The sequence below is a fragment of the Eulemur rufifrons genome, chromosome 7 (genome assembly GCF_041146395.1).
Source record: "Eulemur rufifrons isolate Redbay chromosome 7, OSU_ERuf_1, whole genome shotgun sequence".
NCBI classification, from domain to species: Eukaryota; Metazoa; Chordata; class Mammalia; order Primates; family Lemuridae; genus Eulemur; species Eulemur rufifrons.
In genome coordinates this window covers 30,002,079-30,019,865 of record NC_090989.1, presented here as the reverse complement: position 1 = coordinate 30,019,865, position 17,787 = coordinate 30,002,079, and the positions used below count along the sequence as shown (strand labels likewise).

The window sequence follows — 17,787 nt, the reverse complement described above, 5'->3', positions numbered from 1 at the left end:
TTGTGAATTACTTGACAATGGGGATATATTCTGAGAAGTGTGATTTAGTCATTGCGCAAACACCATAGAGTGTAGTTACACAAACCTATATAGTTTAGCCAATTACACACCTAAGCTATATGGTATAGCTTATTGCTCCCAGGCTATACAGCATTTACTGTACAGAATACTGTAGGCAATTTTAACACAATGGTAATTATTTGTGTATATAAACATAGCTAAATATAGAAAAGATACAATATTGTGATCTTATTGCACCACCAAGGTATATGCAGTCTATCATTGACTGCAATGACATTATGCAATGCATAACTTTATTTTGTTATAGCTATCCAACAACCTACAACAATTTTCAAATACATGACCTGGGGGTGCTTTTAGCTCTAAAAGTCATGACACTAAAATATCACCAATTCTTTTCAAGGTCTTTTTCTTATCCAAAGGTGAAATGCCATGTAAGATATTATAATTTAATATCATAAAAGTTCTTATAAGTACACATGCTGCTTATGTTTTCTTTCCTCCTCTTAAAGTGGAATGTTCACTAAAAAGCATTAATCAAAGATACCAGAATGGCAAAAAAAAAAAAAAAAAAAATCAACAATGAAAAGTGGTGTGGCATATATTTCTTGGGGCTTGATATTATAGAAATAACTGGATTGTTAAAAAAAAAGAGGGCGTATTATTGAAACAAAACCATATTGCAAAGTGTCTGCTTTGTTATATAATGAGGCAATGGCTAATCTACCATAACTACTTTAATCTAAGTTAATGATTGCATGGAGCACACCACTTCAGTGAGGAGACAAGGGTGAAGGAAAGAAACCTACCATCTGTCATTCCTTCCCTTCGATGAGGCAATGCTGGTTGCTGGTCCATTCGCCCTCCCTTGTGTTTTTTAGTGGGCCTAGGCCTCTGACTTTGATTCAGGGCTGCACTGGTGTTACTGTCAGTAGAAAATGGGCTGGTGGGTCGAGGTCTTTGAGAGGAGCTAAAGGCTTTTCCTAAAAAGAAAACAGAGGGAATGGGGTATAGAGAATATCATTATAATAGACTGATTCTGTCTGTCTTGTATTTCTGCCCTTACTAAGACTAACCTGTAAACCTACCTACAGATGCTGTTTGAAGATACCAAATATTGGTGCATTTCTGTAGAAAATGTATACCCAGCTGCACATATTTTGTCCAATTTTTAACAAGCTAACAATGTCCTGCACACTAAAAGAATTCAAACAAATGAACATAAGACAAATCCACCGATCAAATACTCAATATTGCTTGATTATATTTTTATTTAATCTTGACGATCTTAGTGATATTTTCATAGATACATGAAAAATTCATGCAGCTTTTACTTCTTAAAATTAAAGAAGCTATTTCTGAAAGTGTGTACTGTCTTATTTGTTTTATCATATTTCACCCTTGGAACCTTATAAAATCTCTCTGAGCACAGAAAAATGTCATATAGTAATTACATTTCAAATTTTACATGAAAGGTCTGCTCAGACACATATATTAAATTGACCTTACCACCTATGCACATACACGAGAATTCTATCTCTTTTGGCAGAAATTCAATAACATCAGTGTAGAGGATAGCAGGCTAAAATCACCTTGTATATCCAAAGTGCAATAGGTGTTTTCTGATGACTATTATTGTATCTGAGCAAACTCCAAATTCTCATTGAAAAAAATGAAATGTGCTATGTCCTATTCTTATGGTTGAGTATACATATATAGGGAAATGTATTCTGGGAAAAGGTTAGCCAATAAATTTTCAACAACTTATGATTTTAATACCATGTTTATTATAGTAAGAGAAGCCTAGTTTATGTGCATGTGTTTATTCTTCTGTGTATGTTTTCATTTCATACAGAATTATTGTATGTAGTTATGGTTTCTTAAGTCAATATGACATGATATTGCTTAATGCTTTATTAGCTATTAGCATACATGCAAGAAATGCACTTATGCCTTCTAATTTATTAGTTTCTTTGCAATTTCTCACTGCTCTGCTTACAGCTAATGCCACAAAAAGCACTCAGGCAACATAAAGTTTCCAACTTATGCCTTATAAAGCAAGAAAATTCAAATAACAGTTATATTACAACATATTTTAGTTTGGATGCTATATGAAAAATAAACCTCTGCAATGCTTAGAAAAATCTTTTTTATTTCTTTTGAAGATACCTAATGCATGCTCAAAAGAAATATTGATGGCATAATTCAGAGAACTTCCAAGACTCATTTTTATAACCCGAGAGTTTAGTGAAGGGTCAAAATCATTTTTCTTTACTAGTTGAACACTATTACGATTTCAAAAATGCACTGATTGTGTTTGTTTTGTAAGATAGCTCAGTTTAATTCATATATTAGAATCTGCCTATATGTGCAGTTAAGAAGCAAACATACAGATATAAGAGCATGCATTATGCTAAAGTTACTTTGTTTCAGCAAAACAAATGATTATAAATATTTGAACTATTATTAGAGTTAATTTCACTTTTCTTTTCTATGGAATGAGCAGCACATGAAAAATGACATAATTGGTCTTTTTATATTATTACTTATCACTCTCAGAAATCAAAATTAAATTACCCTAAAGAGCAATACACATGTAGTCATCATTTCACTAAACTTGCAAATGCAGTGGGTGTATCTTTAATTAGCATCCTTTAAAACAAGTAATAAATTATTGCATTAAAATCTTAACAGCCAAACAATTAATAAGATCATCAGCCATTTGAACTGTTAGACCAACAGTCTTAGACCCGTTCACCCCATGCGGAGAAAGCCTTCCCAGAAAACGCATTTGTAGAAGGAGATGGGGCAAAGGAAAGTAATGGAAATAAAAGCTGGATAATTTTAATTACTGAGTACATTATTGATTATGTGAGGATTTTGCAAAGTACGAGTTATTGAATACTTAATGGCAATCTTAGTTGCTGCTTTGCTGTAATATAAAAAGGAAGCATATTCCAATTAATCAGCAGAGCCGTGAAGAAAAAGGGAAATAAAAGATAGAAGGTGGTGAATAGGTGTCTATTCCTGGCTCTGCAAAACTAGCATCAGGAGAGAGTTTTGGTAGTGCAGCATTCAAACTGCATTCATGCATGTTAAAGAAAGCCCTATGCAGTCAGATTCACTAAGAAGAAAGAACAGAAGAGAAAAAGTTCAGTGTCCAAAGGACAAGATTCTCTCATGCAAAGAGTGTTGACTTGGAGTCTACCAACCTGTTCTTGTAAGGCTGGTTCCATCCAGCCTAAAACCAGCTTTATCTGCTGCTGCCACCAGTGCTTGTGCAAAACTGCCGCTGGCAAAGATGGAGCCATCTGAGGAGCTACCTACACTAGATCTATGACTAGAAAAATTACGATCCTCATCAGATGCAGAGCCCCATCCATTTACCATTGAACCTAAAAACAAATGTAGTTGTCCGGTGAGTTGTGTATACTGGATATCTCAGTTGCTTGCACACACTATACTAATGAACAAGTAGGCTGTCTCAACTCCTCGCTTCTTCCTTGATGTTGCATCATGACTTCTTTAGCCAAATGCAAGCATCACCCATGTTTTAAACATTCTTAGTGCAGAAGAATGAAGCTCATTTAAAGCCTGTATTTGTTTGCAGCACACGAACAAAATATGTTCCATATTGTTTACTTCTTAAACTGTTTAAATTATTACATGATAATTTTCCAAAAGGGAATTGTTACCTATATTTTAAGTTGCTACAATTCAAAAATAAACACGTTTATTGAAACAAACTATAGTGTTTTTAAAATTATCGAAGACTCAGTTGAAGAAATCGTGTGAATATATTTTGAATTTAATTAAGACTCCAATGGTAATCTGAATAAAAGCTATACCTGTATACTGTAGAAGGGCTAGAATTATATCATGATTTTAAAATAGACAATTAAGTACTCATGAAATAAAAATTGATAAACAAAAAAACTATAAAAGCAATTAACTTAGGACGTAAAAAATACATTTTACTCCTGTCAGTGCTTATTAATGCTTTCTTTGTTTTTTAATCACTTTAAGAACTCCAGCTTTTTTAGTACTAACATTTATCTTTAAAAAACTTTATGAAGAATATCATCAGTATTAATATGGATTTTTCTGAAAAACAGAACTTAGCAATAGAGAAACAGAATTTCAGCTTTATGTGTAGAGAGCTATAAATTGTGAAGATACTGAGAAATAATTTTAATTCTTAATTTTCTAACAAGTCATTCACAATTTCATAATTTCTCTTAGACCAAAGCACATTGGATACTTAACCTACTGCTCACCAAAATTAATATTACAATATTTAAGTTTACACATCAATTCATGACACAAGCTACTAAGTATTGCTTATCCTAAGTTTTGTTAGAAGGATGACAAAAAAGTATTTATAAGAAGTTAATGTAAGATTTCTATATAAACCAAACACATATCTATATGAAAGAGTTGAAAGTCAAATGCTGTAGATTATTTTTCCTTTTCTCCAATATTTAAGAAACAACAGTATAGTTAGGAGTGTTGCCATGATGCAGTGTTTATAATTTTGGTTAAGGTGCCAGGATACAATAACATGGATTCATGCACTTTCAAGACAGAGAAAACAGAAACTGATGGGTTTAGAATGATTTGAGAAGTTAAAAGGGTGTTAAGTGTAGCAAAGAAAGATAGAGTTTTGATTCTATTTGTCAAAAGCACAGAGATACACTTTTTACTTTCCAGACAAATTCCCTTGACACAGGCCACTGCAAGGAAGCTGAGATAACACCAGCAACTGAGCCTCCCTGGAGAGAATCATTTCTGGATTAATAATCACAAGTCAAGGACCAACAGCCCAAATTGAAAGAAGAATTGATGCAATAGGCTTTGCAATATAATGCTACACTAGATAAGAAAAAAAAATCAAAGTATTTCAGTGAGGGGTCACAAAAGAAAATGAAATTCTAAAACTGATGATACTTTTAAAACATTTAAAAGTTCACTCACAGTCCTTTCTAAGTGTTGTTTTCTGTATTTCTAAACATCTGCTCTCACTTTCCAGATAAGAATCTCTTTATTCTTCATTTCCAGTTTTATTCCTAAACTCTTCCTGATTTCCTTCCAGTTCCTTCTATTGTCCTCATTTTTATCTACATTATTTATTTATTTATTTATTTTGAGACAGAGTCTCGCTCTGTTGCCCAAACTAGAGTGCCCTGGTGTCAGCCTAGCTCACAGCAACCTCAAACTCCTGGGTTCAAGTAATCCTTCTGCCTCAGCCTCCCGAGTAGCTGGCACTACAGGCATGTGCCACCATGCCTGGCTAATTTTCCGTATATATTTTAGTTGCCCAGCTAATTTCTTTCTGTTTTTAGTAGAGACGGGGTCTCGCCTTGCTCAGGCTGGTCTCAAACTCCTGACCTTGAGCAATCCACCCACCTCAGCCTCCCAGAGTGCTAGGATTACAGGCATGAGCCACCTGTGCCTGGCTTACATTATCTTTCTGAAGCACTTACCATATACTTTTGTTCCTCTGTTTAAAGCTTTACCTAGTTCATCGATACCACATCCCAAGTCCTAATCGGGTATTTGCGACTCTTCAATATCTAGCGCATCCTGCCTTTGCAGCCCTATTCACTCTGACAGCCTGTGCAGGCTCCTTGTCCCACCTACACAGCATCACTTCCAATTCTTTGGACATACCTCTGTATTGCCACCAACTCTTAAACACTGCCAAACTTTAAAGTCTTAATGAAATGCCTTCTCTTTTATCGTCTTGATTCTACCCTATCCAGGGAGAATCAATCTCTCTATCTCCTTTGTTTTCCAAATACTATGCATACAGTTAGTGTATCAGTTATCTCCATATATTCTCTATGTTTGTTGCATATATGTTTCCTCTTCTAGATGTGGAATTCTGGAGATTAGGAACTATCTCATATTCATTTTCATATTTTCTATACAGTGACATTGTATAGGAGAAACTCAATAAACAATGGGCATTTTGAATAAATGCATTTGACATTTTCATTATTCACTATAGATTTTGTGTGTGATTTTCTTTGATATCTAATTTCACAGTAATGTCCTTATTTTAGTTGTAGAAAGACTGTTCTCATAAGAACTCATAGAAAATTTTTTAAATAAGGAATATAATGCTAGTCAACTCTTGTTGGTTACTGAGACAATAGCGAAAGTAGTGATGTTATCATCCAAAGTGAGAAAGTAAAATACTACACATATATAAAATACATATATATATATATATATATATATCTTGGTTATGCTTTGATACACTTGAATATTGATATTTATCAATATCTTATTTAAATTGAGATAAAGAATTTATATCTGTGGCAACTTATTTTTTGTTTGTGTGACTTCTGTGTCCATATTCACCGTCTCGTTGTTTTTTAAAAATTCTCTTTTCTCCCCTATAACAAGCCCAGAAATAGTTGAGTCTGTTTGGTTTTATGTCTAAGTCTTTATGTCTAAATCTGCTTGCTGTGTGGTTCCAGCCTGGGGATCTAGCATATTGACAAATTTAGTCTCTGAAACTGCAAAACTCAGAATAAATTCTACACCGCAGCCTTGTCACTAAAGAAATGTCATCCTGTGAGACCACTTAACAGAGAATTGGGTTAACTTTTCCACCCCAAAATACCCTGTTTATCTCCCTGTGACAAGTCCTTCAGATGAATATTTCCCCATGCACATTTGTCATACCCTAAACAAATCAACTACTTCCCTGCATTTGTGTCTTTGCTCTGATTTTTTCTCAACCTTTCATACTCCTTGGCATGTCCCTAGAAATCTCATTTATTTGTGAAGTTTTTCCTGGTGCTTTTTTTCCCCTCTGGGAATAGAGAGTAACATGGAAGATACAGCTTCAAGTGGGTATTGGTCAATATAGAAAGAACATCAGCTATTCTTTGTACTCCCTGTCAGAGCAAAGAGGCAAGATAGATGAATTCGGAGTTGAAGATACACATACTATAGATATTTGGCCACACAAGACAATGGGAAACTTAATGTCTCAAGCCAATGAGAAGGAAGTGTCTCATGTTAGTGTGGTTGTGTTTGCCTTCAAAATGGAGGGCAAGGATCATAAGCAGAAAGAAATTTTCTCTCTCTTTCCTTGTGTCTCTCTGCCTTTGTCAACACCACCTCCTCTCAATTTGGGTAAGATATATGGAATGGGTACATTTGTAGGGAATATTTTTAAAGATATTTGGCCATATTCCATGAATAAAAAATAAATGATATATATTATCATTCTTCCTGTGAAATTGCTAAAATTTATTTAACATTTACTGATTTTGCCTCTCATTGGCTACCATTTCCCCTCTTTTTTGGATATAAACATGAAGATTGAGCTGAAGATTTAGGTAAATAATTACCAAAAAACAAAGAAATAAATAACTAAAAAAATAAAAATGTTAATTTATGAATTAAAAAGTAAGTCATTTTTGTGATAACTGGTTTTCTGTCATAAACATAAATATAAACATGAAAATGAAAATGAATACCAGGTTAAAACAACTCAGCTAGATATTCTTTACAAATTACAAGCAATCTATGCCAATTTGACATGTTGTAGCCCCAAACATAATCAATACATGTTTAAACATTTAATGAAAAATGAATTTATGTCATATAGCCAAATTTATTTGTGTTCACATTTTCAGTCTTTCCAAATTTCTCAGGTTTAAAATTGCTGAAAGACCAAAAACAATCTCAAATTTATTAAAGCTGTTAAAGAAGGACTGCACATAGGACATTAAGTTGTTGCTCAAATGTTACTGAGCAGTAAAATACCATGATAAAGTGGCATCTTGCTGTGTCTCTATTACATCTTCAGCACTAAAATTAATTTATGATCAGTCATCAATTCATTTACATGTCATTTTATGCTAAATCCTTCCTTTCTGATAAATGCTTATCCTTAGATCCATTAAGCTAAAGTCTGTGCTTTATAATATGACCCTGCTAATTGTTACATTTCCATTTTTATGAGATACAAAAACTGTCCCCCGTTTTTTCAGCCAATATTTAATCTAAGAACCCTTCCTATCAAGTGCTATTTGCCTAACTACCTGTTAAGTAAAATTTTTGGCTGTAAATATCTTTAGACAAATCAATCCAAATATTGACCTTTGCCTAGATGTAGAAAAACATGTCTAATCTATAGAAGTTCTTCTTTCCCTCAAATATACTGAATATGAAACAATTTCACTACGTTCCTCAGAGAGAAAGGAATGTGTCATATATATGGAAAGCAAAATAAGTCATTAAAAACATCTCATCCGTGGGACATATGATGCCTGTTACCTTGTTTCACTTAGAGAAAATTGCACGTACAATATTCCCCTTTGTACCTGTTAAATTTTGACGTATATATTCAATTTATCTTTAAAGACTTAAAAGCTGTCAAGGGAGTTTAAGAAAATGATTTAATTATTTTAGCATTATCCCTGAAACTTTCCTTAATACTAAAATTATTTTCCCTAAGTTTTTTTTAGCAAAAAGCAAAGCTTCCAGGTTAAACTTTTTAGTAGCCAAGGCCATAAAATCTGTGTGGTCGAGTCAGATGCTGAGACTGCCAGGTTTTATTGTTTTCATACTGATCTGGTGTGGGAGTTCCAGTAAAAACCTCCAAAAACATAAAATAGAAAATATAGAGCCATGATTTCCTTTCAGCCGTGGTATTCTTGTGGGGTCCAGCAGTCAAGGAAACTTTTATTTGTTTCACTTAACAGCACACACTCTCAGTCTTACTTTTTGTGATCACTGAGGCAGTTAGAATCTTGGCTACACGTTAAGGACATTTTTCCTCCTGCGCTCTCTCCTACTGCCTTCTGTTTCTTTTTTCCTGGTGGTGTCATTAAATTCAGGAAACAATTACCCTTGACTCCCACGATGGAAGTTACAGAAAGAAGTATTAAAGGCTTCTCCCTGCCTGTTACCCAAAGGTTTGGCATTTAGGAAGAAATATTAGAAGTGAATTCTGGAAGACTGAAACAATCCTGTATGTTTACTTTCTAGGCCCAAACAGAGCATGATTCACCGTAATAAAAATATCTCTTATATTTTATTACAATCAAATATGTGTACATTATAAGCATAGCTTAAAATGAAAATTACAAAAAGGAGATTCCCTACAAAAATGCTGATAGAGTTGAATTTTGTTAGCATGGGTGACTATAACTAAACATAGAACTAAATATGAGAAAAATAAATACTAAAAGTCACCTAAAAATTAATATTTTGACCTTGATTAAATGCACAATGAAGACCAATGTTTTCAGTGATAAAATTAAATGTGGTATTTCTGTAGTTCCCAACCCCTGGGGCATGGACTGGTACCAGCCTGTGGGCTGTTAAGAACTGAGCCACACAGCAGAAGGTGAGCAGCAGGTGAGTGAGCAAAGCTTCATCTGTATTTACTGCTGTTCCCCATCACTCACATCACTACTTGAGCCTTCTGTTAGATCAGTGGTGGCGTTAGATTCTCATAGGATCCTGAACCCTACTGTAAACTGTGCATGCGAGGGATCTAGGCTGCACGCTCCTCATGAGAATTTAATGCCTGATGATCTGAGGTGGAGCTGAGGTGATGATGCTAGCACTGGGGAGCAGCTACAAATACAGATTATCATTAGCAGAGAGGTTTGACCACACAATAAATGTAATGTGCTTGAATCATCCCGAAACCATCCTCCCAATCCATGGAAAAATTCCATAAAATCAGTCCCTGGTGCCAAAATTTTGGGGACTGCTGTTATATTTGTACAAATACATATTTATTCATATGTGTACACATACACCCAGATCTACATATTAAGAAACATACTACAACATTAATTTCCTCTTAAATATACTAATTCCAGAGATTAGAAGAAAGCTGGGTGTTTCCAGAGCAGGAATCATCACAATTTATCTTTAGAGTAAGACTGATTGCTTTTGAACATTATTCTGCTGCTTCTCAGGTGAGTGACCTTGAAAGGGCTTTAAACCCCTCTATGACTTAATGTCTTTACCTGTAAATTGAGAATAATAATACAGTTGTGAGAATTAAATAAATTAATATATATTAAAACTTTAGACTAAGGGTCAGCAAACTTTGTCTACAAAGTGACAGATACTACATATTTTAGGCTTTGCTGTCTCTGTCATATATTCTTTGTTTTTGTTTGCTTGTTTCTTATTTTCTTATAACACTTTAAAAAATCTAAAAACCATTCATAGTTCATGAGGTCACACAAAAAACAGGCCATAGTTTAGAAAGGTGCCTTGTACTTACTAAGGGCCATATATGTGCTACTTATTATTATTATTATTGAATCTAAATTTCTAGACAAGTAATTGAAAGTAATAAGTATTCAATTAAGTGTTTATTGTAGAAATAAATAATACAGAGTATAAATACATATTTTCCATTATTGGGATCATGAAATGTGTAAATATTGATATTTTTCTTCTCTTTTTGCTTTTTCTATTCTCAAATCATGATTTCAAATTTTAAGAAATCCCCCAGGCCAGGCACGGTGGCTCATGCCTGTAATCCTAGCACTCTGGGAGGCCAAGGCGGGTGGATCGCTCGAGGTCAGGAGTTTGAGACCAGCCTGAGCAAGAGTGAGACCCCGACTCTACTAAAAATAGAAAGAAATTATCTGCCCAACTAAAATATATATATATACAAAAAATTAGCCGGGTGTGGTGGCGCATGCCTATAGTCCCAGGTACCCGGGAGGCTGAGACAGAAGAATTGCTTGAGCCCAGGAGTTTGAGGTTGCTGTGAGCGAGGCTGATGCCACGGCACTCACTCTAGCCTGGGCAACAAAGCGAGACTCTGTCTCAAAAAAAAAAAAAGAAAGAAAGAAAGAAATCCCCCAAAATTCATTGTTATAAAAAACATTTGTTGTTAACATACTTATTTCTTTATACAGATGGGCTCTGTTCCTTGTTAACTGCTGATACTCTCTAATGTGGCAGCCACTAAGTGCAACATATCCATGTAAAGTCCTGCATAAGTTTATATACAGGCTCATTAGCCCATCCCAGTGTTATCATTGAGCTATCATTTTAATTGGCTTCAGAGTTTCAGAGACAGGAACATAATAACTGTTAGTTTTGTTTAATAAAATGGTCATTAGTTTCGTGAAAATGAAAACAACTATCAGGGAATTTCAGGTGAACGTAATGACTAATTTACTCACACCACAAACTAATTTAGAACTAAAATTAACTGATGGTGAGATCCTCTCTGTGGGCATTTACCATCTTAAAAACATAAACGCCAATGGAAATAGTGCCCTTTTTGTTGTCCACCTCATTTAGCACCATTATACTAGCCTTAAGTGTCTGAAGAAAACATAAGCATGTTAGAACAGTGTTCATTAGCATGCTGATTATCTAATATTTGGGGTCCCTATATACATCTAATTCCAGGACTATTCTCACGTACACATGCATGCATGCACCTACAACCTTATCTACACTCTCACACATTTATATGCACACAAACACTCCCTGCACACCCACACCCACACCTATACTCCAATACATTCACACACCCTATACACACACACATACTTATATACACTCACACACAACCCCTAGAAAGCAAATTAAATCTTTGATCATATCCTTTTTCACAAAGTTACTGTGGAAAGGAAAGAAAAAAAAAATGTGGGGGGGGCATTATATTTGGCTACTTTTGTGTAGAGTGTAACTTCTTTTATTAAGGAGATGTATTATTCATAGGATAACCTCATCATGGAACACATACCTAAACGCCCTGAGTTTTTTATATACAGCAGTAACTAAGCAGTGAATTCAAGTAGGAAAACAGACTTTGTTTTCTTAGCAATAAAAGCTTCATTTGGAATGAACATTATACTAGCTATAGGATAAATTCAGTTTGTTTGAACTACAGCCACATTACACAGCCTAACATGTTACAGGTGACCATGTAAAAGTACAAAATGGCATTCTCCTGATTTATAGATAATTTATCATCTTTGACATTATAATATTTAATAAAAGAACTGCATAGGCTATAACTGATATTTTTCTTTATGATTGCAATTCTTTACTGCATTCCTAATGGAAAAATGTTCAGTATCATTAGTGAAATATGCAAAAATATGCAGAATTTTACCCTGAAGGAGATTATTTCGGAAATTCAGGCAAAGGGGCTTAACATAATAGTGCACTAATAAGTCAGCTCTCTGCATTCAAGGATTTTAACTTTTGCTCTGCCACCTTCAGTTGGATCTGGATTTCAAATCACAGCTGTATATCTGCAGTTCTTAAATCTTAATTAGCTTGGCATGCAGTCCAGCCCCCGAGTAAGAAGAAAAACTGAACAGTGGGCTCATGCATCACACATTGTACAATTCAGGAAGTGATGCAGAGGCAAGTCACAGGCACTGATGCTGTTTCATCATTTTCATAAACCAGTTTCCATCAGTGTTTGCAGAACTCTAACACGTAGTGCAAAATCTCTGGAAGTTGGGAAGCTGTTGGAACAAAAATGAATTAAGTGGGGCTGTGATAAAATACTTCCTAGGATGAAAGATGTCATCAAGGTAAATACAGGTATGGGTGTTTTCTGAGAAGAACAAATGAAATGCAAAGATCAAACTTAAATTAATAGTAACTATGACTTCATAGTCACATAGGAGGCATATCCTTGTGTGTCAAAGAATGGACACCTAATTGAATAGAAAGACTGAATTTTTACTTTTTGCATAATCATTGTGTATATGTTAGGATTTAAAAATTTCTAACAAAATTTGATAAATTTAAATCCTTGTAAATAGGTTATGCATCAGTCCTGGGATCATCATATGTGAGTACCAGTTGAAGTCTTTAACTTAGTGAACAAGGCAAGAGGAAGCCAAAGAAGTAAACAGGAAAAATAACTCTAATTCTTGGGATAGGAGTATTTACTGGATTCGGCAATATGAAATACCTAAACATATGCTTTATCTCACTGTACATTTTCTCCACTCTAAAAATAATTCTTTATGCAAACTTAGAGAGGCTTATTCTAAAGACTTGCTTATTTTCATCAGTGAATGATTTTACAGAGTGAATTATCAAGAAGCGCTTTAAAATTGCATTTGCTTTGCATGTTGTGCCTGAACAAAATATATCATTTCTAAAAGTCAAGGTTTTTTATGTAATAGACTTGGTTCCCTAGTAGAGTGAACTTTTCATGAAAGCCCTGGATATAATTGAGTTTTCTTTCATGTCTTTAAAGCTTTTTAAAATTCATGAATTTTCTTATCATTTTTGCAGCAAAGCAAAAGTATTTCCAAATCCTTTCTGAATTTTGTGTTTAATATTAACATATTTAAAATGTTACAGAAGTAGATGGAGTGGAATAAATCTTACATAAGAAAGTATTTGATTTTTGATGCATTTTAATGTTACAAATAGGTCAGTTATTCCTGTTAAATTGGGTCCATTACCTGTCACAGAGCTGTCTAGATTGTCCATACTGGATCCAGGTGTCTGGTCTAGTGCTCTCAGGGGCCTGGGGATTTCTAAAGCTTCCTCTTCATCGTCGGCATCATCATCTGCAACATCTGTTTCCAAATCAGAAATCAAGGCTCCGGACACGTAACCTAATGGTGGAACCGGGGGCTGTGGAGGTTGATTATTGCTTTGCATGTGCCTAGAATTCAAATGAAAAAAAAATTTTTTTAAAAAGAATTCATTAACATTCAACAAAATTATAATTTGAATTAAATGGCATGAGATAGCAACTAATATTGTGTTCTTCCTTTCCATTAACTAATTTTGGAGCTTACAGTGCTTTCTTACACTTCAGCAGAGACAATGGGCTGCAGACACATGACTCACCAAACAAGGACAACATAGGCCACTTAACTCTTTGATTAGTATTTATAGGACAATACAGACCCAGTATTTTTGTATACATAAGACATCCGGAGGAGAATAGGAATATTTGTCACAAATAACTATTTACAGTTAACCTTTTCTCCAATAAAATTATAAAAATTTTGTTCCTAGTTTACTATCAAAATTCTACTCAGTCTGTGTAAATAACTCATGCCGCCTGCTGTTCCTTATGAAACAAAGATGGAGGGCCGAATATCCAGCCGTCCAACCGTGACCACATTCCCACCTACGAAGCTTCCTTCCTGCATTAGGGTGGATGGTTGTTTCCAATTTAACCCAGTTTAGGGCAGACACAACTAATTTATGCTTTAGTAACTATTTGTATGTCTGTCTTGCCCACCAAAGTCTTAAATTCCTCAAAAGTACAAGAGATTCATCACAGCATTCTCTGTGTTTATAACATTAGTGTATTAAATAAACCTTTTACAATGAATGAATAATTCTAATCTCAATCTTATGAATTAAATAGAACATGGAGTGTCAGCCTTCTTTTGGAATTTATTGAAGTGACATGTTTCAGACCAGATAGCTAACAAAATGTGAAGCTGGACACCAGGGGCCAATTGATTTGCTTTGGGTCTACTTAGAATTTCCTCTAAACCATAAAAAGCTAAACAAAAATAATTCATTGTTATTTGTTACTGGCATTAAAGAGTGAGTGCACTACGTGTTTTAACATATTAAGTTTTTTATTTGCCTTCATACAAAAGTATTTAAAAGACCCTTGCTATTTAAGGGAGATATAAAATAAGTGCTATGTATATTTATTGTTAGCTTTTGAATGAAAGAGATGAGATTATTTTTCTTTATCATTTTTTCCCTTTGGTAAAATATTTCATTCTTCCAGAATTTGTTTAATATTCCTCTCCCAGTTGCCTTTTGAAATTGTAACCAACTCCATTGTTAACAGGATTCTAGATTATTCAATGTTAAAAAAACAAAAATGGGCCTGGTGCATTGGCTCACATCTGTAATCCTAGCACTCTGGGAGGCCGGGGCAAGAGGATTGCTTGTGTTCAGGAGTTCTAGACCAACCTGAGCAAGAGTGAGACCCTTCTCTACAAAAAATAGAAAAATTAGCTGGATGTGGTTGTGTGTGCCTGTAGCCCCAGCTACTCTGGAGGCTGAGGCAGGAGGATCACTTGAGCCCAGGAGTTTGAGGTTGCAGTGAACTATGATGATGCCACTGCACTCTAGCTAGGGCAATGGAGCAAGATCCTGTATATATATATAAAACTTCTGGAAGCTACCTCAATATCATCAGACCCAAATCTTTAATATAATAGATCAGATATTTAAGGCCCCAAGTTATTACTAGGCATTCATCACAACTTATTAATTGAAAAGTCAGGAAGAAAAAGCAAGAACATCTTGAGCATTGACTAACACATCCTGGTGTGTTACCTCAAGTTCTGTTTCTGAATTGGGGATGGAAAAAGCCAAGTGATGAACAAGCGGATATAAGGCCACATTTGTACACATAATTCTTTCTCCTATAACAGTGTGGACTTTGATCCTGGGAAGGATGGAACAGACCAACATTCCAGTTCTATATCACTGATGGCAACTCATGATGGAACAGATATACTTTATGGGATGAAAAATGTATTCCTTGAATCAGGGAAAATTAGGAGATAAACCAAAATTCAGAAAGAGGGCACATGACACTTATAAATATTTTCTAGTGACAGGCACTGTGCTGTGTACTCATGGATCAATATAAACAGAATCCCTGGAGATAGATCCTAGGGCTCATTATTTTTTAAACAGTCCTCCTGTGATGCTGATGTGTGAGCCAGATGGAGAGGCACTTCCAAATCTGAAGGGCAAGGTCTTAGGTGAATGTACAGGGACTTATAGCTCCCACTTGTGGAGTCAGCTAAGGCATTCTGGAAGATTGCTGGATTCAGTAGAAATATATCCAGAAAGAAAAACAGGGTCTGCTCTGTTGGTACTCAGAGCAGGTGAAGAAGAACTAGTTTGTTCATCCATTTAGCAAATATCTATGAAGTATTTGCTAAGTGGGACACACTTCTAAGTGTGGAAAGACAACAGTGAACAACTCAGATCTTTTATCCAAGCCCTTCCAAATAATAAAAACTAAGAAATAGCCAGGTACTTTACTAAGTACTATACAAGTGCAAACTTTTAATTTTCACAAAAACTATGATACTTAACAATTAATTAAACCTTGACTCAGGAGAAGGTAGGCATTTTCCCTCTACTCCTAGGAGGTAAGAGCGAAAATTTTAAGGGATCTTTAATCCCTTAGAATGTCCTGTCTGATAAAAAATGTCTCTGATTTTCTGGAAATCTTAGGCTAGTTCAGAAAGTATTAATATAACAATATGATTTACGGTGGGGCTTTGAGTTGCGTGGTATCAGCTCAACCACTGGAGGGGCTGGAGACTGAGTCAGCCGTGCGGGTCTGCATCAACGTATATGTGACAGAGTCCAAAAGAAGTCTCAGGAACTCAGGGCTCATGTGCACTTCCTTGATTGGCCAGTACTTTCTGTGTATTGTCACTCCTTTTGCTGAGAAGGTAATGCCATTACGACTCCACTAAGAGAAGAGAAGTGGAAGCTCTGCTCTTGGAATTGTCCTGGGCTTTGTCCCATGCACCTCCTCTCTTGGCTGATTTTAACCTTCATCTTTTCATTGTAACAAACTGCAACTTTGCATGTAACAGCTTTCAGTGAATTCTATGACTTATTCTAGAGAATTCTTGGACCTCAGAGTGGTCTTGGGGACCTTGAAATTTGTACTTGGTGTCAGAACTGAGGACGGTCTTGGGAGCTACCTTTTAATTTCATATATGAAATAATGACTATTATCACTATCGTTTTACACAGCGGGAAACTACGGCATACAAATGTTAAGCAAGTTGCCCAAAGTCGTACAGCCAGTCAGACAAACAAGTTCACCTCCATGGCAGTTGTGCCAACCCTGGCTGTCAAATCCCAGGCTAAGCAACCAGAATCTATCTGGGGGTGGGGCCTAAGTATCAATATATTTTCAGGTTATTGAGGCAGCTCTAAAACACAAATTTGAGAACCCCTGAGCTAGAGTTTATGCTTTAAAGAACTAAACTGCAAAGTTTTATTATTTAAGTTGAAGGAAATCCTATGCCTCTTTATGCAATTGGCTTCAACTATTTAATGATGTTTTATATAAAGTAGCTTGATGCAAAAAGTATACTGTTTAACAGTAGGTTGATTTTGAACTTGGGGAAACACCTGAAGATTGTTTGGGAAAAAGCTCTAAAATCTCTGATCCTAAAAAAATAAAGAGCCTGTTTATAATAAGCTTTACGTGATTTCTTGGTTTTGGTATCTCTTCATATGTGTAATTAGCTGTTTCTTAAAAATAGTCATTAATACTGAGAATAAGAATTACCTCATTATCAATTCATCTTTGTAGCTGAAACTATTAAAAACAAAAATACTATTTAAAATAATTTATTCTGACTTTAAGCACAGGATGCAAATCAACAGAAGGTAATTGGAGATATGTCACTCAGATTTCACTTTCAAGAGTCCAGACTTATATATCACTATTTGCAAGAAGAAAGATCAAATAAGAAAAAAAAAAAAAAACAACTATAAATTTGTAAGAGTTGGTCCCATTTGTATTTCTGCCATATTTTCACAGGATACCTAAGTAGACTCCCATCTATAGTTCATGAAAGTTTTGTTTGGAGCTTGTTATTTATTCTTGGGGATTTTGGGATGCATTTACTGTTACTAATATTGTTGCTTTTTCTGTCTCATTTAATTCATCCTAAAGAGGGCCTTTTAATAACTGACACTGACCATATGTGATTTGTAAAAGCTTACATTTATATATTCACAACTACATACAGA

At 34.9% G+C, this 17,787-nt stretch overlaps 1 protein-coding gene across 24 annotated transcripts in view; it reads right to left on the bottom strand.

Moving 5' to 3' along the window:
- Positions 1 to 17,787, bottom strand: part of ROBO2 (roundabout guidance receptor 2) — a 1,642,423-nt gene that overhangs the window by 13,377 nt on the left and 1,611,259 nt on the right. For 22 of the 24 annotated variants that reach the window (XM_069475019.1, XM_069475028.1, XM_069475029.1 and 19 more), the window contains 2 exons: positions 13,470 to 13,675; positions 831 to 1,004 (listed from right to left, as the gene is read on the bottom strand). In XM_069475019.1, the coding sequence (XP_069331120.1) occupies positions 831 to 1,004; positions 13,470 to 13,675 (380 nt within the window). Of the gene's footprint in view, positions 1 to 830; positions 1,005 to 3,233; positions 3,417 to 13,469; positions 13,676 to 17,787 lie in introns of all 24 variants that reach the window. The other 2 variants (XM_069475025.1, XM_069475040.1) reach the window with 2 other exon arrangements.